The following is a 23,909-nucleotide window of genomic DNA, read 5'->3' as shown; positions in this document are numbered from 1 at the left end:
TTAAAAAAAGAGGAAGAAACAAGAGACCAAGTTGGATAGATAAGAGATAGAGAGCCGGAGACGTACGGTGATGTCCAGAAAGTTGTCCTCCTCCATGCTGACGTCTGTGTGGTCCAGGGAGGCTGCTCGTCGGTCTCCGTTAGAAGTCACCGCGTGGAGCACCGCTTTATGGGAATCGGCACAACAATCATAAGTCAATTAGCTGCCCGTCATGTGAGTCTGACCACTGTCTGTCTGATGTCACCAAGTCCCCAGCCCACATCACAGCGGAGCTAATCTGGGTCTCCTGCCATCATCCTGCTATGGTCCCGATGGATCAACTGGTTGTATTCAGTGAGGTCGCAGATAGAAATGTAGCTGGATGGAAATGTGAATGAATAGAGCTGACGTCGCGATTCCCTACTCTATATGACGATCATATCAGTTCTACATTACTAATTTCTATCTGAAGGTACTGTAACTTCACATCTTCCTGAACAGGCCATTGGTGTTAGAGCATGGTGTTGAAAGTGCATCCCTGTGTACCTTTCAGTGCTAGGGCTTTCATCTTGCTGGCCACATTCTCTCTTTGGTAAGGTCCTCCCACTCCCTCTACCACCCACAGCAGATCCTGGTCAGCTGGGTACCGACACAGGTACCGGCCACACACTGCAGGTCAGGGAGAGATGACACACTGATTCACCGGTTTATCTTGGGGACGGAAAGTTGTACAGCTCTAGAGTGTAGTGGAAAATTACTACCACCCTGTGTACCTGTTGAGAGAGAGACTAATACCACCCTTTATACCTGGTTAGACTACTACCACCCCCCTTTATACCTGTTTAGAGAGAGACGACTACCCTGTATACCTGTTTAGAGGGACTACTACTACCACCCTTTATACCTGTTTAGAGAGAGACTACTAACACCACCCTTTATACCTGTTTAGAGAGAGACTACTACCACCACCCTTTATACCTGTTTAGAGAGAGACTACTACCACCACCCTTTATACCTGTTTAGAGAGAGACTACTACCCTTTATACCTGTTTAGAGGGACTACTACTACCACCCTTTATACCTGTTTAGAGAGAGACTACTAACACCACCCTTTATACCTGTTTAGAGAGAGACGACTACCCTGTATACCTGTTTAGAGAGAGAGTAATACTACCACCACCCTGTATACCTGGTTAGAGAGAGACTACTACTACCCTTTATACCTGGTTAGAGAGAGAGACTACTACCACCCTGTATACCTGTTTAGAGAGAGAGTAATACTACTATCCCTTATACCTGTTTAGAGAGAGACTACTACCACCACCCTGTATACCTGGTTAGAGAGAGACTACTACTACCCTTTATACCTGGTTAGAGAGAGAGACTACTACCACCCTGTATACCTGTTTAGAGAGAGAGTAATACTACTATCCCTTATACCTGTTTAGAGAGAGACTACTACCACCACCCTGTGTACCTGGTTAGAGAGAGACTACTACCACCCCCATTTATACCTGTTTAGAGAGACGACTACCCTGTATACCTGGTTAGAGAGAGAGTAATACTACCACCACCCTTTATAGCTGGTTAGAGAGAGAGAGAGAGAGACTACCACCACCCTGTATACCTGGTTAGAGAGAGACTATTACCACCCTGTATACCTGTTTAGAGAGAGAGTAATACTACTATCCCTTATACCTGTTTAGAGAGAGAGACTACTACCACCCCCCATTTATACCTGTTTAGAGAGAGACTACTACCACCACCCTGTATACCTGTTTAGAGAGAGACTACTACCACCACCCTGTATACCTGTTTAGAGAGAGACTACTACCACCACCCTGTATACCTGTTTAGAGAGAGACTACTACCACCACCCTGTATACCTGTTTAGAGAGAGACTACTACCACCACCCTGTATACCTGTTTAGAGAGAGACTACTACCACCACCCTGTATACCTGTTTAGAGAGAGAGTAATACTACTACCACCCTGTATACCTGTTTAGAGAGAGAGTAATACTACTACCACCCTGTATACCTGTTTAGAGAGAGAGTAATACTACTATCCCTTATACCTGTTTAGAGAGAGAGTAATACTACTACCACCCTGTATACCTGTTTAGAGAGAGAGTAATACTACCACCACCCTGTATACCTGGTTAGAGAGAGACTACTACTACCACCCTGTATACCTGTTTAGAGAGAGAGTAATACTACTATCCCTTATACCTGTTTAGAGAGAGAGTAATACTACTATCCCTTATACCTGTTTAGAGAGAGACTACTACTACCACCCTGTATACCTGTTTAGAGAGAGAGTAATACTACTATCCCTTATACCTGTTTAGCGAGAGAGTAATACTACTATCCCTTATACCTGTTTAGAGAGAGAGTAATACTACTATCCCTTATACCTGTTTAGAGAGAGAGTAATACTACTATCCCTTATACCTGTTTAGAGAGAAATACTACTATCCCTTATACCTGTTTAGAGACAGACTACTACCACCACCCTGTATACCTGTTTAGAGAGAGAGTAATACTACTATCCTTTATACCTGTTTAGAGAGAGAGAGTAATACTACTATCCTGTATACCCGTTTCGAGAGAGAGAGAGAGTAATACTACTGCCCTGTATACCTGTTTCGAGAGAGAGAGTAATACTACTATCCTGTATACCTGTTTCGAGAGAGAGACTACTACTACCACCACCCTGTATACCTGTTTAGAGAGAGAAATACTACCATCCTTTATACCTGTTTAGAGAGAGACTACTACCACCACCCTTTATAACTGTTTCGAGAGTGAGTAATACTACTATCCTTTATACCTGTTTAGAGAGAGACTACTACCACCACCCGTATACCTGTTTAGAGAGAGACTACCAGCACCCTTTATACCTGGTTAGAGAGAGAGCGTAATACATGGTTAGAGAGTACAACTACTACCACCAACCTTTATACATGGTTATAGAAAGAGACTACTACGACCCTTTATAGACGGTTAGAGAAAGAGAGTACTACTACTACTACTACCAACCTTTATACATGGTTAGAGAGAGAGGGTACTTCAGGCCAAGCTGGTTGTCTTTGAAAGAGTCCACAAAGTCCTCCAGCATCTGCAGGCCATGGCCGTTTCCACGGTGACACTTCCTGACAAATATGGAGTCCATGACAGGAAGCTGGTAGCGCTGGGTCACAAAGTTATTACACAAGCTGTCTGGAGAGTGAGAGGTAGAGAGATTTACTGTTAGTTCATGACTAAGGTATGTTATAATTGATTGATACATTGATTGTCATATAAAAACACAGGATAATCAAACGAGACATTGCAAGAGATCAAAACTGAAGTCTGTACTTGCTCAAAAAGCAGGGATCTTTTAATGTTGACTGTAATATACTGACACGGTTTTACAAATCTTTTATTGAGAGTATTTTAACTTTTTGTATTGTTTGTTGGTTTGGCAATGCCACTGTCAGCCAGAGAAATATGTTGAGAAGGATTGTCACCATAGCAAGCAAGGTACTTGGAGTCAAACAGACAGGCCTGGATGAGATTTTTAAGGTCAGGGCCCGCCGCAAGGCTCACAAAATCCTTTTAGACCCAAGCCACCCCATGTACCCAGACTTTGAACTCCTCCCCTTGGCAGGAAAAACAGAACTAAATCATTTGTGCCAGGTGTGATATCCCTCCTAAATAGCTTGGACTAAATGTTCCTATCGACCCAGGAAGGCCAGCAGGCTAGTCTCTTTTTTTATTGGTATGTAACTGTTATGGAAGTTGTGTTAACAAATTTGTTTTGTATTTAAAACATGTATATGACACTGCAACAAAATGTCCCCATGGGGACAATAAAGTCAGTAAAGTGAAGTCTGGATTCTTAATACACTGCTGGAACACTTCTCCGATTAGAGAACATTAAAGTCAAACAAAAGTGGAAAAACATCTTCTGGCGATCTGCCCGTCTCAATGTGGATCTAATGAAAATGTTGGACAAATTAATTCCAGCTCATCGGTTGTACTACGATGTCCTGCTCTGCAGTGGTCCTGTGTCTTCACTGAGCATCACTAAAAACACAGGGAATGATACTTCGTACCAATAATACTGAACATTGTGATGGGTTCTGACTTGTATTTTTTTTTTAAACAGAACAATTTAAACTATGTGCAACTATATTTCTGGTATAGTATAAAGTCTATATCTTGGCCATTACAGAAATCATCTTCAGGAGGTTGAAGCTAACGAATAGCCTTGTGTAAGTTGGGGATACTGTCCAGTCTCCACTAACTAGCTAACGTCACCGATCAAATAAGAGCGGTTTTGGTTTAAACAAAAACTTGACAGTTTGACCAGACAGAGACCGCTCACCTCTGGGTTTGACTGAGTAGAACCCGACAGCGTTTCCGTCCTTCCAGAGGAGCTTGGCGAAGTCGTGCTGGCCGTGGCACAGGAAGGGCACCTCAGGTTTGTCCATCTCACCCACGCGGTACACGATACGGTTCAGAATGTACAGGACGAGCCGCTCACCAAGACTCCTCACCTGGGGTGGGGACAGAGAGACAGAATGACACAAAAAAAAAAAGGTAGCACACACACCTCTCCCCAGGAGTTTCCCAACAGCAACAATGCACAATCCTCACTACTCAATCTACATACACTGTAGTAGGACAAGATTCAGAATGGACTTCAGTACATGGCATTATCGTCTTTCACCTCCCACTAAAATGGTTGTGACAGCATTTACTGCTCCGTAGCTCTGCTAACCCCTTGTAAACATAAAAGTTATTTCTAACTGTAGGGTTTAAATCATGGCCCTGAACAGTATACCGCTCCTAGTTTCAAATGTGTGTGTCTCTCTCTCTTAGGGTTAAGACAGCATCGTCTATCGAGGACGATTGACAGGCATTGTCGACGGTGACGACATCGTGATGTGACATAGATATAGATATCCTAGCCTATTTGAACATGACTGGCAACTAAGTAAATAGCGGAGTTGGGCAGTGCACAGCAGGGCCATGTTGAGAGGCCTATTCCTTTGCAATAACCTGCATAATATATATATATATATTAATATATATATAATATTATAAACCATTTACAGAATGCACACGAACAATGTTCAAGGAGAGAGATTCACCAATGTGGAGTAAAATGTCAAGTCAGGATTTATTTATTTTTCTCCCTTGACTATTAGAGTTTCTGGGCCTAAAAGCCAAAGACATTGTTATTTTGTATAGCAGACACACACATGGTCTAATTGTTAAAGCCTACCTTCCTCTTTTCTCTCCAATTGATAGGAGGATGACTTGACATATCAAGCTTCTCTTTCAGGTTATGCACCCTGGATTTCTCTAATCTATTTCATGATTAAACAATTACGTTAATCTAACAGAATTTAAAATAGTCTAAAAGTTCTCAGTTGTTTTTGAATGACCTTTAACATGGTAGGCCCGAGGAAATAACGAGCAAGATAGAAGAAAAAAAACTAGTAGTTCAAACAAACCTTACAGTTGAGCAAAGCTTAGGCTTTTATGAGACAAGAAAATCCTCTGTGCCGTTACAACACCAAAACGGCCAAAAGCATAGACTAATCCTACTGAAATATCATAAAAGAGACGAGATAGTTATGAGTATTTCCCATATATTACAAGAATTTGTCAAATGTTTTTAAGTTAAAAAAAAATAAAAAAATTGGTCTGGCCACATTGTCTAAATGGGCGATTTTATAAGTATAGAATCACGCTAGAACAGTTGATTTTGCGCACACACACACTGTGTTTCTCCATTGTTCCATGCTAATCATAACAAGTTGCAGCGTAAAGCCAGGCAGCGAGCCATGAGTTTGTTCTGACTGGTGTCTTTGTGCTTGGTCCTCTACACAAACACACCAGAAATGCAGTGCTTGGCATTCTGTCCAAAACAACGTTATTATGCATCTGATGGGGTAGATAAACATGCCAAGGGTAATGTGTGTGTGTGTCATCCATCATGTTGTTGTAGTATCCTGTGTAGGGTTGAACCCAAGTACAGTCGTGGCCAAAAGTTTTGAGAATGACACAAATATAAATTCAAAGTCTGCTGCCTCAGTTTGTATGATGGCAATTTGCATATACTCCAGAACGTTATGAAGAGTGATGAGATGAATTGCCAAAAACTGTGTGTGTGTGATATATATATATATATATATAAAAAATTAAAAAAATCACACACACAGTTGAAGTCAGAAGTTTACATACACCTTAGCCAAATACATTTCAACTAAGTTTCACAATTCCTGGCATTTAATCCTAGTACAAATTCCTTGTCTTTATGTTAGTTAGGATCACCACATTATTTTAAGAATGTGAAATGTCAGAATAATAGTAGAGAATGATTTCATTCCAGCTTTTATTTCTTTCATCACATTCACAGAGGGTAATACGTTTACATAAGCTCAATTAGTATTTGGTAGCATTGCCTTTATATTGTTTAACTTGGGTCAAATGTTTCAGGTAGCCTTCCACAAGCTTCCCACAATAAGTTGGGTGAATTTTGGCCCGTTCCTACTGATTGAGCTGGTGTAAAGGAGTCAGGTTTGTCAGCCTCCTTGCTCGCACAAGCTTTTTCAGTTCTGCCCATAAATGTTCTATAGGATTGAGGTCAGGGCTTGGGGTCATTGTCCATTTGGAAGACCCATTTGCGACCAAGCTTTAACTGATGTCTTGAGATGTTGCTTCAATATATACACACAATTTTCCTCCCTCATAATGCCATCTATTTTGTGAAGTGCACCAGTCCCTCCTGCAGCAAAGCACCCCCACAACATGATGCTGCCACTACCGTGCATCACAGTTGGGATGGTGTTATTCGGCTTGCAAGCCTCCCCCTTTTTACTCCAAACATAACGATGTACATTACGGCCAAACAGTTCTGTTTTTGTTTCATCAGACCAGAGGACATTTCTGAAAAAGTACGATCTTTGTCCCCATGTGCAGTTGCAAACCGTAGTCTGGCTTTTTTTTTTTTATGGTGGTTTTGGCGCAGTGGCTTCTTCCTTGCTGAGCGGCCTTTCAGGTTATGTCCATATAGGACTCATTTTACTGTGGATATACAGTGCCTTGCGAAAGTATTCGGCCCCCTTGAACTTTGCGACCTTTTGCCACATTTCAGGCTTCAAACAAAGATATAAAACTGTATTCTTTTGTGAAGAATCAACAACAAGTGGGACACAATCATGAAGTGGAACGACATTTATTGGATATTTCAAACTTTTTTAACAAATCAAACTGAAAAATTGGGCGTGCAAAATTATTCAGCCCCCTTAAGTTAATACTTTGTAGCGCCACCTTTTGCTGCGATTACAGCTGTAAGTCGCTTGGGGTATGTCTCTATCAGTTTTGCACATCGGGAGACTGACATTTTTTCCCATTCCTCCTTGCAAAACAGCTCGAGCTCAGTGAGGTTGGATGGAGAGCATTTGTGAACAGCAGTTCAGTTCTTTCCACAGATTCTCGATTGGATTCAGGTCTGGACTTTGACTTGGCCATTCTAACACCTGGATATGTTTATTTTTGAACCATTCCATTGTAGATTTTGCTTTATGTTTTGGATCATTGTCTTGTTGGAAGACAAATCTCCATCCCAGTCTCAGGTCTTTTGCAGACTCCATCAGGTTTTCTTCCAGAATGGTCCTGTATTTGGCTCCATCCATCTTCCCCGGGTACACCTCCAATTGACTCAAATGATGTCAATTAGCCTATCAGAAGCTACTAAAGCCATGACATCATTTTCTGGAATTTTCCAAGCTGTTTAAAGGCACAGTGAACTTAGTGTATGTACACTTCTGACCTACTTGAAATGTAATAGTGAATTATTAAGTGAAATAATCTGTCTGTAAACAATTGTTGGAAAAATTACTTGTGTCATGCACAAAGTAGATGTCCTAACCGACTTGCCAAAACTATAGTTTGTTAACAAGAAATTTGTGGAGTGGTTGAAAAACGAGTTTTAATGACTCCTATGTGTATGTAAACTTCCGACTTCAACTGTACACGCACTACCAGTCAAAAGTTTAGACACCTACTCATTCAAGGGTTCTTCTTTATTTTTACTATTTTCTACATTGTAGAATAATAGTGAAGACATCAAAAATATGAACACACATATGGATTCACGTATTAACCAAAACAAAGGGTTAAACAAATAAAAAATATCTATTTTAGATTCTTCAAAGTAGCCACCCTTTGCCTTGACAGCTTTACACACTATTTGCATTCTCTCAACCAGCCTCATGAAGTAGTCACCTGGAATGCATTTAAATTAAAACTGTGCCTTGTTAAAACGTTCACTGCACCTCAGATTGCTTCCCAAGTAAATGCATCAGAGTTCAAGTAACAGACACATTTCAACATAAACTGTTCAGAGGAGACGTGAATCAAGCCTTCATGGTCGAATTTCTGCAAAGAAACCTTGACTAAAAAGGAACCAATAAGAGACTTGCTTGAGCCAAGAAACGAGCACTGGAAATTAGACCGGTGGAAATCTGTCCTTTGGTCTGATGAGTCCAAATTGGAGATTTTTGGTTCCAACCGCTCAGACTCAAAATTGAGATCAGATACATCTGGTTTCCATTGATCATGCTTGAGATGTTTCTTCAACTTGCTCGGAGTCCACCTGTAGTAAATTCAATTGATTGGACATGATTTGGAAAGACATCTGTCTATATTAGGTCCTACAGTTGACAGTGCACATCAGAGCAAAAAACTGAACCCAATCAAACCTCTCTGAAGAGACCTGAAAATAGCTGTGCAGCAACACTCCCCATCCAACCTGACCGAGCTTGAGAGGATCTGCAGAGAAGAATGGGAGAAACTCTCCAAATACAGGTGGTCCTAGCTTGTAGTGTCATACCCAAGAAGACTCAAGGCTGTAATCGCTGCAAAAAGGTGCATCTACAAATTACTGAGTAAAGGGTCTGAATACTTAATTAAATTTTATATTTTTGGGGGCAAACATTTCTAAAAACCTGTTTTTGGCTTGTCATTAAGGGATAGTGTGTACATGGATGAGGGAAAAAAACAATGTTATCCATTTTAGAATAATACTAACGTAAGAAAATGTGGAAGAGGTCAAGGGGCCTGAATACGTTCCGAATGCACTGTACGACCTATGTCAATTTAGTCATCGTCTTTTGTTTGGAGCGCTCCTGTCAATTAATTAACGACGCGCGAATAATTATGGATAGAATTAGGCCTATAGGCTACCTGGCCTGCATATCAAATGTGCTTATTGGGGATCTGATAGTATTTTGAATTGGTTTAACGCACCACCACTAATGAGCTGTGGAGCTTCAAAGTAATGTTGTTTTCTTCCCATCAAACAGCAAGCAAACTAAGTCTGTTTTACATCCATTGAGATTAACAATAGTTCCTCAATGCGTTTGAAAAATCTTTCCAGTTCTCTCCGTTTCCATAACCACCTAGCGTGAAAGGGAAAAATGTCATGCTCCGATTCAGTGGAAACATCATAAAAAAGACCTACCTGATGATTTCTTATCCCTTGCGCAAATAGCCTACAGCTGTGGCTGGCACAGGAAACAGAGTTTTGTTATTTAGACCAATTGATTGGACAGACTACTTCCGGTCGACCAAGGTGTTTTTTTTTGTGGGGGGGGGGCAGCCCTAATCCTGTGTGTCCTCTCATATTGTGTCAGATTCAGAGCTTTTCCTTACACCAGACATAACCGAGATCCTACCTCAACAGAGTGTGTTTGTGTGTTTCAATGTGCTAGCTTTACATTAATCTTGTAGTGTGTGTGTGTGTGTGTGTGTACCTTGACCAGGCCAGTTCTGGAGGAGTCGGAGGTTCTGAGGATGTCCTCTACTGACCACCACTGTCCTGCCAGGTACAGAGCTACCGCTGGAGACATTGAGAATAGAGTTCGATGAGTATGACATATGGTTAGAATCCAAACTTAAGCTGTAGGAAATATAAACCCCCAGGCCATAACCTAAACTCTAGTAGATCTGAATGGATCGGCTGTGTGTATGCTGGTCGTTTCAAACCAAATAGCTTACACCAACAGTATCTATCTGGGGTAAACTATCAGCTTACACTGACTTTATCAAAGGATAGGGGTGCTCGGGATGGGTTTTCAGACTGTGCTGAGGTTGTGTGTAAAAGTGTTGTGTGTACCTGTGAGCTGATCATCTGGGGAGAACAGGGCCATAACCTTGTGCTTCAGGTCTCCTCCATAGATGGGAACAAAACCAACGTTACACAGACCGATACTGATCTGAGAGGGAGAGAGAGAGAGAGAGAGAAAGTGTGACATGGTGTTAGAGTTGACTAAACTAACAGTGTGTGTGTGTGTGTGTGTGTGTACACCTTTCTGTGGCTGGGCAGGGTAAAGCTCTCGGTCTTGTCGGGGCTGACATATCGTAGCTGGTTCATGTAGCCCTCTGCTGCCTGCTCCACCTCCTCTTGCCTCACTGAATCCAACACGTCCACAGGGAACTCCATCCCTACAGGGCAAAGGTCAGGAGTCACAGGGTCACTCATGCCAAATAAAATATATAATGTCTGGTCCCGTTGATGAAAACACTGGGAACGGATTATTTTAAAACAAGCCTAACTTTACACCTGTATTCTGTCTTCCCCTAGGCCCAACGTAAAACCACCTTCTCTTCATATCCAAAATAAACCAAAATCAATGAAAATGGAGTCGCACAATGTATAAAGTGCTGAAATACTAACTCTGTGGCTCAGTCATCAGACAAGGCCTACACAATAAAAGCCATGCTATTCTGATGTTACCACGACATCAACAATTGTTATTTTATTCGTCACATGCATCGTAAACGGGTGTAGACTAACAGTGAAATGCTTACTTCAGTGACACACTTCCAATGCTGCCCTCCCTTGAAGGACGAAACATCCCCACCTATAAAACACCTATGTATAGAGCCCTCAACATGGACAACAATAGAGAATAGGCTACTTCCATCTGGCCACTACACAACCAACCACATGCACACTGAAGAGGATGGGAGGAAAAACGCTGACATTTTGTCAGCAAATTAATCGTACTGTTTATAGTATTTAGAAATTACAGTCACCACGGTCTCATTGCAGAAAGGTCCCTCACATGATAATTATTAATATGAAGGAGATCAAGACTATGATATAGATGAATAGTCAGCTATTGAATTAAGGGACAAACAAAAGAACATTCAAATAATCAGATATGGAAATTGAAAACAAAAGGGTCCATTGTGCTAAATGTTATGAGGCAATACTTTCCCTTCAGGATAAGTTAGATATTACTGCACAGTATGTTTTACGAGCAAAAGAGAGAGGGTGTGTGTGTGTGTGCTTTCTACCGATGCTGGTTCACTGGTTTCTTATTAGACACTGGAAGGACCACGTCCCCGGAGGAGACTTTACAATGGGACTCAGGGTCTGTTCCGTGAGCCGAAGTAGACACACACACACATCAGCACTAATGAAAACCAGTTCATGTCTTCTGTGACGCTGGCCTGTTGCCAGTTTACAGACTGACCTCTCTCACACTGTCACAACTCGGACACACGCACAAACCAGAGAGAGACACACACACACACAGGTTCCGCCCGTCCCAGAGAGTTGGCAGTAGTCCCAGCCATCCTGAGATGTTCTGTGACTGTCTGGCACCCCCGATCTGAGTCAGCCTCACACCACCAGGACGACACAGAGAAACGACAGAAAAAGAGGACAGAAGACTGAGAACTAAAAGGAGGGGTCACACAACCAACAGGCTACTATAACCCCCATTCAGACATACTTTTTGTTGCCAGAGCCCCCCCCCCCACACAAATTCCATTTCGTTTTTCCATGTTTTTGTTTCCCCCAGTTTCAGGTTCAGTCAACAAAGATCACTGCTGCTAGACACCTAATTGACCTGAGTGCTTTCATACGTTAAGGGAACATTTTGACAGTCGCCATATGGTTAGTGAGAAAGTCCATATTGCAAATGTACGGTCCCTTACTAGACGTCTGAAAACGCTTGTAAAATTCGCAGACGGCGTCGGGCCGTGCGGCAGGGCCGGCTCTACCGGGAAGTCAAACAAACTCTTTTGGTCATTTCTCCACTGTCCCGATAAATCCCACAAGAATGGAATCATATTGCAAATGTACAAAACATCACGAATCACGACGTGGCCTTATCTCCAAAACAGAAAAGACTTTGAAGATGAAACTTGGTGAGCCTAGGTTTGGCATAATGGGCAGTTGGCCCCGAACAAGATGGCGTCTAGGCCTCAACAGTTTGAGTTATGGCCATTTTTCTGGGATTAAAGGTCCAAAATGAAAATAGAGCAATAATTTTTCCACTTCACGTCAAAGTCAAGGAGCCTCCGGTGTCAATAAAAAAAAGAACCAGCCATTTATCTATCGTCATTTAAGAGAAATCGTACAATGTCAAATTGGTGATGTTCAAAAAAAAAAAATCTCTGCGAGATTTGTGATTTTCTTAAATAACACACACTCACTAAACCCTCCGTAAATAAGTCAGACTTAACTCAAAATTCTATAATTGCCTACCCCAAGGAGGATATGTGTTCACTTTCAGCTTCCTGTGTAAACCGGAAGTGCCTTAAAATGGTGTCATAGGTGCTGTTTCCAAGGGTTAAACATCATGTGTGATTAGGCAACCCCCATGAACTGTAAGTCAGTCATTTCTCCCAACAGATGTCAAAGAAAAGCTCTCTCACTCACACACACACACAGCAAGGAAGGAGTGACAAAGTGGGGTGCTTAAAGACACACAGAGCCTGCAATGGCATTTCCATATTTTCTAGGCCGTGCCGAGTTCAACGAGATGCCCCGCATGACCGTAGGTCGCTCTGAGTGCAGCGACCGTGAAAAAAAGTAGGCCCAAAATAAAGCCTGGCCCTAAATGGTCATTTGCTTTTGGGTGACAGTGAGAGAACAGTTAGGGTGAGAAGCACAATTCGACCTTGGGTACAATCCTGAGGTCCTCCCGATCTGTGCAAGCCTAACCTTGACCGTGTGGCATTAACCCTTAACAGTAAAACAGGGTTTTTTGATCTCTCCCCATAGGAATACATTGCCTGCACCCCTAAATTCAACCTGAAGCCTGTGTGGGTTATGAATGCCGTATGAACCGGTCTTCGGTGACAGTCCATCAGGCCACTATGAGGTTTACCTGTGTTAATTCTAAGCTTCCTGGACCAACCGGAAGTGGTTTAAAAAAAAAATCACCCTAAAAAAGTGTATATCCATACCCTACCTGCAGTTTGACAGAAATAGTGCATTCAACCCTGTGTAAATCAGTCAGTTCTTAACGTAAAGACTTAAAACTCAGGATTCTGTAAGGTCATACCCCAATGAGGATATGTGTTTACTTATAGCTTCCTGTGCCAACCGTAAGTGCCATAATTGGTGTCACAGGGGCTGTTTCGAAGGGTTAAAAAAGTCAGATCTTTCCAAAACTTCATGTGTGATTAGGCAACCCCCATGAACTGTAAATCAGTCATTTCTCCCATAAAATTTCAAAGAAAAACTAAAATCACACACACAGCTTGGAAGGAGGGACACATTGGGGTGCGTAGAGACATACACTGCCTGCATTAGTTAACCTTGTTCGAACTATTAAAAGAACCGTCAGACCTAGAGTTCTGAAACTTTAGAAACCTGTTCTAGACCTCAGGTCGATGGTGCGTGGTGAGTTACGTGGCTCTAGAAGGTTCTCGGACCGAGAAACAGCCTCGTACATTTGCAATAACTTCAATTCATTTTTGCATCATGAAAATTACGACATTTAGAAATGTCCCAGAGTCGCAAGACTAGGTGCATTGCGACCGTCTCAGCCCATAAAGACAGACCTGTTTCTGTCCGATAGCTCATTCAAGGACCCCGTAGCAAGGCATGGAAAATAGTGGATTTTCAGCGCCAATTAGGGTCTTGCTCGGGCACCAAATGACCTATCGAGCCGAAACTTGGGATTCGGGGTCGCCTCAGCTAGGCCTACACATATCATCAGAACTGGACACGCAACTAGAACGTAACTACGTGTTTCACGTTTTTATTATGGTTTGAACAGAAGGCGTTGTGAATTTTGGGCCAGCTCTGAAGTATGTGATAGTTGGCTACTAAACGAGTTGGAAAAAGTGGGTTTGGTGTCAGAATGATATCTAATTGACTGATGGACGGTGACTTGCTGGTGACTCTTGTCCATTTGCAATATGTTTAAACAGTGAGGTACCATCACTAAAGTGACATTCTGAAATCAACCCTAACGAGCCATGGAGAGGAACCAGAATCACTGCCCAGCCATCCCGAGTTCATCGGGGCAGTCAATTTTGCATTTCTGCAGGATTTTTGAGCATGTCAAATTTCTTATGGCATTTGGCCCCAAAAAAGTGACTTTTGACTTCCTATGAAATCACATTGCAAATGGACAAAACACATGCCTTATGCGCAGGTAAAAGGAAAAAAAAAAAGTATATTCATACAGTTTACACATGTGTAATTCTCTGCCACCAGAGATTCTGGGTTTGAGCCCAGGCTCTGTCGCAGCTGGCCGCAACCGGGAGGCCCATGGGGCGGTGCAAAATTGGCCCAGTATCTTCCGGGTTAGGGAGGGTTTGGCCGGCAGGGATATCCTTGTCTCATCGCGTGCTAGCGACTCCTGTGGCAGGCCGGGCGCAGTGCACGCTGACCAGGTCGCCAAGTGTACAGTGTTTCCTCCGACACATTGGTGCGGCTGGCTTCCGGGTTGGATGTGCATTGTGTCAAGAAGCAGTGCGGCTTGGTTGGGTTGTGTTTCGGAGGACACATGGCTCTCGACCTTCGCCTCTCCCGAGTCCGTACAGGAGTTGCAGCGATGAGACAAGACTGTAACTACTACCAATTGGATACCATGAAATTGGGGAGAAAAAAGGGGTAACATTTTTTTTTTTTAATGGGTAAAAAAAAATAAAAGTAGACATTGAATAGCCCTTTGAGCATGGTGAAGTTATTAATTACACTTTGGATGGTGTATCAATACAACCAGTATTGATACAGGTGTCCTTCCTAACTCAGTTGATGTAGAGGAAGGAAAACGCACAGGGATTTCACTGAATGAGGCAAACAGTGATTTGAAACCAGTTAGAGTTAAATGGCTGTGATAGAAGAAAACTGAGGATGGATCAACATTGTAGTTACTCCACAAATACTAACCTAAACGGACAGGGTGAAAAGGAAGCCTGAACAGAACACAAATATTCCAATATATGCACTAACAGCACTAAAGTGATAAGTAACTTTTTTTGCAGTAACTTTGTCATGAATACAAAGCATTATGTTTGGGGCAAATCCAACACGTCACCGAGTACCACGCCCCATATTTTTAAGCATGATGGTGACTACATCATGTTATGGGTATGCTGGTCATCAGCAAGGACTAGAGTCAAAAAGAAAAGCGCTAAGCACAGGCAAAGTCCGAAAGGAAAACCTGGTTCAGTCTGGTTTCCAATAGACACTGGGAGACAACTACCTTCCAGCAGGACAATAACCTAAAACACAAGGCCAAATATACACTGGGGTTACTTACCAAGACAACATTGAACGTTCCTGAGTGGTCTAGTTCGTGTTTACTTAAATCTACTTGAAAATCTATGGCAAGTCTTGAAAATGGTTGTCTAGCAATGATCGACAACTTGACAGAGCTTGAAGCTGTAATTTCTGCCAAAAGGTGGTACTAACATGTATTGACTCAGGGGGTTGAAAACGTATCAAATAAAGTGTTAATTTTTTGTCTATTGACAAAAGTAAATATTATATCGCTTTTAATTCCACTTTGTAACAACATAATGTGGAAAAAGTCAAGGGGTGTGAACACTTTCTGAAGGCCCTGTATGAGTGACTATTTACTAGTTGTGCACTCATTCTCAGAGACTTTTTGTTTGGGGGATAATCTGTAGACCGGCGGCGACTCGTCAAATTTGTATTTTGTGGGTGGGGCAGCTCTAAAATGCAGGTGTTTCAGCCTGGCTCAGTGCTTTTTGTGGTGGTTTTGGCAAGCCAGCAGAAAATAGAGCGCTGCACCGTGATTGGCTCAGTGTTCTGTCACTCATGGGGACACTACGTCACTGCCAAGTCCAAGGGAAGAGCTACAACATTCTAACCCCTTGGGTGCTACCTTTGATGGGCACTTCTAATGTAACTCTAAGAAAGCTCAAGGTCATTGGCCACAGAACATGATTTGACATCATTTTAGGTCTACAGTAGCTTTGATTAGACTGATCATGTTCAAGAGAGCACAGCAAGGTGAGCCCAAAAATGTATTATGCTGCTTTATAAATTATATATTCTCAAATCAAATGTATTTATATAGCCCTTCGTACATCAGCTGATATCTCAAAGTGCTGTACAGAAACCCAGCCTAAAAGCAAGCAATGCAGGTGTAGCAGCACAGTGGCTAGGAAAAACTCCATAGAAAGGGCCAAAACCTAGGAAGAAACCTAGAGAGAAACCAGGCTGTGGGGTGGCCAGTCCTCTTCTGGCTGTGCCGGGTGAAGATTATAACAGAACATGGCCAAGATGTTCAAATGTTTATAAATGACCAGCATGGCCCAATAATAATAATAATATTATTATTATTATTATTATTATTATTATTAAAGACAGAACAGTTGAAACTGGAGCAGCAGCACGGTCAGGTGGACTGGGGACAGCAAGGAGTCATCATGTCAGGTAGTCCTGAGGCATGGTCCTAGGGCTCAGGTCCTCAGAGAGAGAGAAAGAGAATTAGAGAGAGCACACTTAAATTCACACAGGACACCGAATAGGACATGAGAAGTCCAGATATAACAAACTGACCCTAGCCCCCCGACACAAACTACTGCAGCATAAATACTGGAGGCTGAGACAGGAGGGGTCAGGAGACACTGTGGCCCCATCCGAGGACACCCCCGGACAGGGTCAAACAAGAAGGATATAACCCCACCCACTTTGCCAAAGCACAGCCCCCACACCACTAGAGGGATATCTTCAACCACCAACTTACCATCCTGAGACAAGGCCGAGTATAGCCCACAAATCTCCGCCACGGCACAACCAAAGGTGACTCAACCCACTCAAGTGACGCACCCCTCCTAGGGACGATATGAAAGAGCCCCAGTAAGCCAGTGACTCAGCCCCTGTAATAGGGTTAGAGGCAGAGAATCCCAGGGAGATATGTATACTGAAGCTAAGAAAGTAATACTCAGTCTATGTTGTGCAGTAAGATGTTAGTAGCCCATGTGCCTATAACATGTAGCCTATACCCTGTTTTAGGGAAATGTAATCCATGAGCTGTCATTGTCTGCTTATACACCACCCTTTATTCATCCTTGGGGTAGAAGGAGAACAGTAAAAACGGCCCATGTCCCGAATTATTTTGGTGTACATTTCAAAGGTCTAAAATGGGTGACTATGTCCATCCTAGCTCGCTCATTCATGTCTTAATCGAAATTACAAATTGCCTCTTATCCGCTTGCTGTCCCCTTATGCAATAGTTTGTACATCTCAATTGCCATTAGAAACCACATTTGTTTAAGCAAGTCATCCATATCAGCTGTTTACCATAATTTTTTTTTTTAAGGTAGCAAATGAGGCTGAATGAACTGTTTCGCTGCCAGACAAGGCTCTGCTGATAGCCAGGTGTAGCAGTGTTAAGATGTTGGGACAGCTTTATGTAGGCAGTTTGTGGGCACCGCTCGTCACCGTTATAGTGCAATTAATGTATTGTTTAGTGTTGTGGGATGCATGCCAGCAAAGCCACAACTCTACAGCAGTGCTGAAATCGCCACTGCTGTAGACACTGCAGGAGTCGTGGGACGGTTTTAAAATGGCCTTTTGTCTGGCATCTCGCCAACAGACTGTCAGCAGCGTCTCTAGTTGCCCAATTGAGCCATCCCGAGCTGGGTTAGTTCGTTTCATGTCTCAGGCACTCGGCCTGTGCCACGAGAGAGCAGAATTAGCCGTTTGGGAGAATGGTGAATGTGCTGCTCAGGCAAATCTGGGGGATGCAGGTGAGCAAACCCGTTCATGATTCTACTCATTAACCAAAGAGGCAGAAACGATTAAAACTCAGTCCGATCAAGAATATAAGCTTTCTGAGTTTTGATCCACTCTGGGTGTAATATTTTTAGATGTTGACCTGTAATTGATTGTGTCCACATTTATCCTTTTCTTTTCAAATTTGAAGGGAAAAAAATGACAGAAGTCCAGACCTTGGGGTCCTCATGTAATTACAGCCCTTATGACATGTTCGTTACTTTGGGTGAATGCGTTTCCCTTACAGGCATCTCTCAACTTGAGGCAGCCCCCTACTGCCTTTCTTTCAGCTAGCACTACAACTATGCTCCCCCTCACATGCTGACCACAACGCTCGCGTTGCAAAATACATTTACACATACATGTTATCCAATCATTGCACGGGTCAGCCAACGTCTGCGTGGACAGGCGCTAAAATAGAACTTGGTTCCATTCGTGACGCTCCACACGCTGCAAGTCCAGCCTCTCCAATCTACTCATTGGTTTTTAGGAGCATATACCCACGTGTGAGATTGAAAGAAACTGGAGGTCCACACTCCAGTCGGTTGTGGTAATGCACCTAAAGTTGGTTGCCAACCGCCATTATAAAGTCCAAAATAAGAAGATGAGGCCTGAAGGACAGAGGAGAGATGACTAGAAACAAATTTGGTTTACTGTTAATTGTGCATTTCCGGACCTTGTGCATTTCAGGTAAAATAACGACCCAATGTTTATATCCCAGGACAAGTGAGCTAGCAACAGCAAGCTAGCTAAATAGGACAAGTGAGCTAACAGCAAGCTAGCTAAATAGGACAAAATGAGCTAGCAATAGCAAGCTAGCTGGCTAAATTGCCATATATGTTTAATGCTTTTCAACCAGTCACCAAATTAATACAATTGGTTCAGAGTTTGTTTTGATACTTCAACCTGCGTGTCCTGATGTGGGTGGACAAAATCAACTTGCGTGCAGTCTGGTCAGCATGTTAGCCCATTTCTTGACCAGAATGATTTGGTTCCAACTGCTTTCAGCCGAACATGTTGGGGTTGCGCTGACACGGGTCACTATACCTATAACCTCGGGGGACGCAGCACCCCGCCAACATGGGGCAGCAGGTAGCCTAGTGGTTAGAGCACTGGGCCAGTAACCGAAAGTTTGCTGGATCGAATCCCCGAGCTGCCAAGGTAAAAATCTGTCGTTCTGCCCCTAAACAAGCCCGTTAACCCACTGTTCCCCGGTAGGCCATCATTGTAACTAAGAATTTGTTCTTAACTGACTTGCCTAGTTAAATAAAAATATGATCCAGGTTTGGGGGTAGGTCTCTTTTGCACAGACACACATCAACCCTCTCCCCAACATCAGAAACCCACACTCTCTGAATAGCCCCCCCACCCGCATAACTCTACCATAGCATTCCAGAGTTTTGCTGTGTGCTCCATTAGGCCAGGGAGTGTGGCGTTTAAAAAAAATCTGCCCTGTTCCCTGCTGACATTTTGTGCTGCTCCTTGTGAACCATATATGGTTGCTCACATGTTACACACTACTGTCACACACTACTGTCACACTGGGGAAATGAGTTATTATATCCCCCTGCTTATTATCAGCGTAACTATAGTAGGTTATTAATTTCTGAATAGTTTGAGGGAAACCTACTGCTGTTATTGCTTGGAAATGGAGAAGTCTGTGTGTAAGTGATCTTATGTAGTGTGTCTATGTGCAGTGGATATGTGAATTCACGTTAAACTTTCATCTCCACTAAACCTCTCTCTGTAACTGGATCCTGGACTTCCTGAAGGGCCGCCCCCATGTGGTAAGGATAGATAACAACTAGCTGAATTTTCCCGGAAATTTTCCATGGGGAGTTAAGACGGGAAATTTAGCTTAAATTCATCCAAAAAGGTTAGCTTATAACAGTGAACCTTTTTTTGTGTGAGACACAAAGCAATTCTAGGTATTGTGGTGTATTTTGGTTAAACTATCCCAAAGTCAATGGAATTGCAACCCTCTGCATGCACAGTGCATTCTTTCATCACATGTACAGCTGAATCTCAAGATCTTGCACACTAATGAGATGCTATTGAATCCACACTGTCTGAGCCAAGGACTACATGCTTTCTGGTAAGTTTTGATTACAATACTGGGTGGGGTGACATGATTTCTTGTTAACTAGTAAATAGTAGCCTACAGCAAAGTCTGTTTAAAATCATTTCTAACCATTTCTAATAGTTAGTTTTTGCTACCATGTGGGTTTTTCGCTTGCTTGAGCCTGCTAACTGAGCAGTGTTAATTCACCTGTTTCCATACAAGTTTCATTTAAAAACATTACAAAAGTTGTTTAATCTAACTGCTTAACTATTTCTGTACATGGAACTGTATTTGTTTTTACTCTTTTCTAATCTTTACAGGAAAATGCCACGGGCACTATCTGATGTGGAGACATTTCACTGCAGCTAATGTAGAAGGAAGAGCTGTGTACATTTGCAAATACTATGCCAAATCATGTGTGAAGAATGCAACAAAGATGCAGCATCATCTGGCCAAGTGCATAAAGTTCCCTAAGCACTCACAAGCAACATCTGACAAAAGTCCCTCTACTTCATGTCGAGGTGAAAATGATGAATCAAACACCTTATCGATAACAGCTCATGGTCCTCCTGGAATCATACGTTTTTTGACTCAATGGAGGAACGTAGTCAGAGAAATGCTGATGAATGTCTTGCTCAAGCTGTGTATGCAACTGGTTCACCTCTGATGCTCACAGGCAATGAGTATTGGAAAAGATTTCTGAACGTTCTTTGCCCAGCATATACCCCTTCAACCAGACATGCTTTATCTACTAATTTGCTGGATGCAGAGTTCAATGTAAAAGTCAAGCAAATCATAGAGAAAGCAGACTGTATTGCAATCATCTCCGATGGGTGGTCGAATGTTCATGGGCATGGAATAATTAACTACATCTCCACCCCTCAACCAGTATTCTACAAGAGCACAGACAAGGGAAAATAGACACACACATTGCAGATGAGCTGAAGGCAGTCATCAATGAGCATGGACCACAGAAGCTACAGTTGAAGTCGAAAGTATACCTACACCTTAGCCAAATACATTTAAACTCAGTTTCACAATTCTTGACATTTAATCCTAGTAAAAATTCCCTGTCTTAGGTCAGGTAGGATCACCACTTTATTTTAAGAATTTGAAATGTCAGAATAATTGTAGAGAGAATGATATTTCACCTTTATTTTCTTTCATCACATTCCCAGTGGGTCAGAAGTTTACATAAGCTCAATTAGTATTTGGTAGCATTGCCTTTAAATTGTTTAACTTGTGTCAAATGTTTCAGGTAGCCTTCCACAAGCTTCCCACAATAAGTAGGGTGAATTTTGACCCATTCCTCTTGACAGAGCTGGTGTAACTGGGTCAGGTTTGTAGCACTCCTTGCTCGCACACGCTTTTTCAGTTCTGCCCACAAATTCTGTAGGCTTGAGGTCAGGGCGTTGTGATGGCCACTCCAATACCTTGACTTGGTTGTCCTGAAGCCATTTTGTCACAACTTTGGAAGTATGCATGGGGTCATTGTCCATTTGGAAGACCCATTTGCAACCAAGCTTTAACTTAACTGATGTCTTGAGATGTTGCTTCAATATGCCTCATGATGCCATCTATTTTGTGAAGTGCACCAGTCCCTCCTGCAGCAAAGCACCCCCACAACATGATGCTGCCACCCCCTTGCTTCACAGATGGGATGGTGTTCTTCGGCGTGCAAGCCACCCCCTTTTTCCTCCAAATGTAACGATGGTCATTATGGCGAAACAGTTCTATTTTTGTTTCATCAGACCAGAGGACATTTCTCCAAAAAGTACAATCATTGTCCCCATGTGCAGTTGCAAACCGTAGTCTAGCTTTTGTAATGGCGGTTTTGGAGCAGTGGATTCTTCCTTGCGGACGGGCCTTTCAGGTTATGTCCATATAGGACTCGTTTTACTGTGGATATAGATACTTTTGTACCCGTTTCCTCCAGCATCTTCACAAGGTCCTTTGCTGTTGTTCTGGGATTGATTTGCACTTTTCTTACCAAAGTATGTTCATCTCTAGGAGACAAAACACATCTCCTTCCTGAGCGGTTTCATGGCTGCGTGGTCCCATGGTGTTTATACTTGCATACTATTGTTTGTACAGATGAACGTGGTACCTTCAGGCGTTTGGAAATTGCTCCCAAGGATGTACCAGACTTGTGGAGGTCTACATTGTTTTCCCATGGGGTCTTGGCTGATTTCTTTTGATTTTCCCATGATGTCAAGCAAAGAGGCACTGAGTTTGAAGGTAGGCCTTGAAATACATCCACATGTACACCTCCAATTGACTCAAATGATGTCAATTAGCCTATCAGAAGCTTCTAAAGCCATAACATCATTTTCTGTAATTTTCCAAGCTGTTTAAAGGCACAGTCATCTTAGTGCATTGTAAACTTCTGACCCACTGGAATTATGATACAGTGAATTAAAAGTGAAATAAGCTGTCAGTAAACAATTGTTGTAAAAATTACTTGTGCTTTGCACAAAGTAGATGTCCTAATCGACTTGCCAAAACTAACAAGAAATGTGTGGAGTGGTTGAAAAACGAATTTTAAACGATTCCAACCTAAGTGTATGTAAACTTCCGACTTCAACTGTACATGTTGGGCCCCAAGTATGCTGGCAAAAGCATCCTGTCTGGTGCAGAGATCAACAAGGCCTATGGTGTCATCACTACCGTGTCTCGCCACGTTGGCCTGGATGAGGGCAAGGTTCTTGGCAGTCTGGTGAAGTCCACTTCCAAGCAAGGGCTTTGGGATGGAGATGCAATATGGCAGTCGTGCTAACATATCTCATCAGCCACCTGGTGCAAGGGACTTTGTGGCTCCGAGGCTCTTTCCCTGTGGCCTCCATCATCCTCCAAATCCCACCATCAGCCACCTCAGAGGTCCTTCTTTGGAACACACACACACCAAAGCACGCAACAGGCTGACCAATACAAGGGTTGAAAAATTGCCATCCGGGCAAATTTGAGGCTTTTTGAGCCTGACAATGAGCCATCCTCAACAAGGTTAGAAAGTGACAGTGAAGATGAGGCCTCAGAGTCTGATGTTCAAGAGGTGGACATTGAGGAGGTCCAGGGAGAAGACATGGAAGCCTGAGGAAGACAACCAAAGCTTTAGTTTCTAGATTATCATTTTACAGATGCATGTTGAAATCATTTTGGGAGATGAATGATCCCCCAATGATCCGTCTCAATTTTCCATTGTTGTTCAGTGAAATCATCCCATGTGAAGAGTCAACTCATTTAATTAAAGTTCAATCTGTAACTAAATAGTTTTTTTATTACTTATTTTGGAAGGATGTCTAATTATGATAAGGTAAAAGGTTTGTTTCTGTCTCCATATGATATGGTGAATATATTCAATGCAAAAAACATTACATTTAAATGGTGTTAATATTCATTCCCATATATTCCCACCTCTGAATATAAAAAAAGTGCAACCCAAGTAACACATCAGCCCTGCTGATCCTCAACACAGGTGCCCCTCAGGGGTGCGTGCTCAGTCCCTTCATGTACTCCCTGATCACTCATGACTGCAGGGCCAGGCACAACTCCAACACCATCATTAAGTTCACTGATGACAACAGTGGTAGGCCTGATCACCGAAAACAATGAGGCAGCCTATAGGGAGGAGGTCAGAGACCTGGCAGTGGGTGCCAGGACAACAACCTCTACCTCAATGTGAGCAATACAAAGGAGACGATTGTGGACTACAGGAAAAGGAGGACCGAGCACGCCCCCATTCTCATCGATGGGGCTGTAGTGGAGCAGGTTGAGAGCTTCAAGTTCATTGGTGTCCACATCACCAACA

General features: G+C 42.7%; 1 protein-coding gene across 3 annotated transcripts in view; it reads right to left on the bottom strand.

Annotated features, from left to right (window-relative positions):
• LOC109868677 (soluble lamin-associated protein of 75 kDa) overlaps window positions 1-23,909 on the bottom strand; it is a 32,066-nt gene that overhangs the window by 5,975 nt on the left and 2,182 nt on the right. For all 3 annotated transcript variants that reach the window (XM_020458403.2, XM_031803204.1, XM_020458404.2), the window contains exons 2-8: window positions 10,348-10,484; window positions 10,156-10,255; window positions 9,794-9,879; window positions 4,351-4,522; window positions 3,021-3,200; window positions 526-648; window positions 67-164 (exon numbers count right to left, since the gene is read on the bottom strand). In XM_020458403.2, coding sequence (XP_020313992.1) covers window positions 67-164; window positions 526-648; window positions 3,021-3,200; window positions 4,351-4,522; window positions 9,794-9,879; window positions 10,156-10,255; window positions 10,348-10,482 — 894 coding nt within the window. In that variant the 5' untranslated portion in view covers window positions 10,483-10,484. The remainder of the gene's footprint in view (window positions 1-66; window positions 165-525; window positions 649-3,020; window positions 3,201-4,350; window positions 4,523-9,793; window positions 9,880-10,155; window positions 10,256-10,347; window positions 10,485-23,909) is intronic.

Source organism: Oncorhynchus kisutch, linkage group LG23, assembly GCF_002021735.2.
Source record: "Oncorhynchus kisutch isolate 150728-3 linkage group LG23, Okis_V2, whole genome shotgun sequence".
Classification (NCBI taxonomy): domain Eukaryota; kingdom Metazoa; phylum Chordata; class Actinopteri; order Salmoniformes; family Salmonidae; genus Oncorhynchus; species Oncorhynchus kisutch.
The sequence above is the reverse complement of the archived record's forward strand: the minus strand, read 5'-3'. Positions and strand labels throughout refer to the sequence as shown.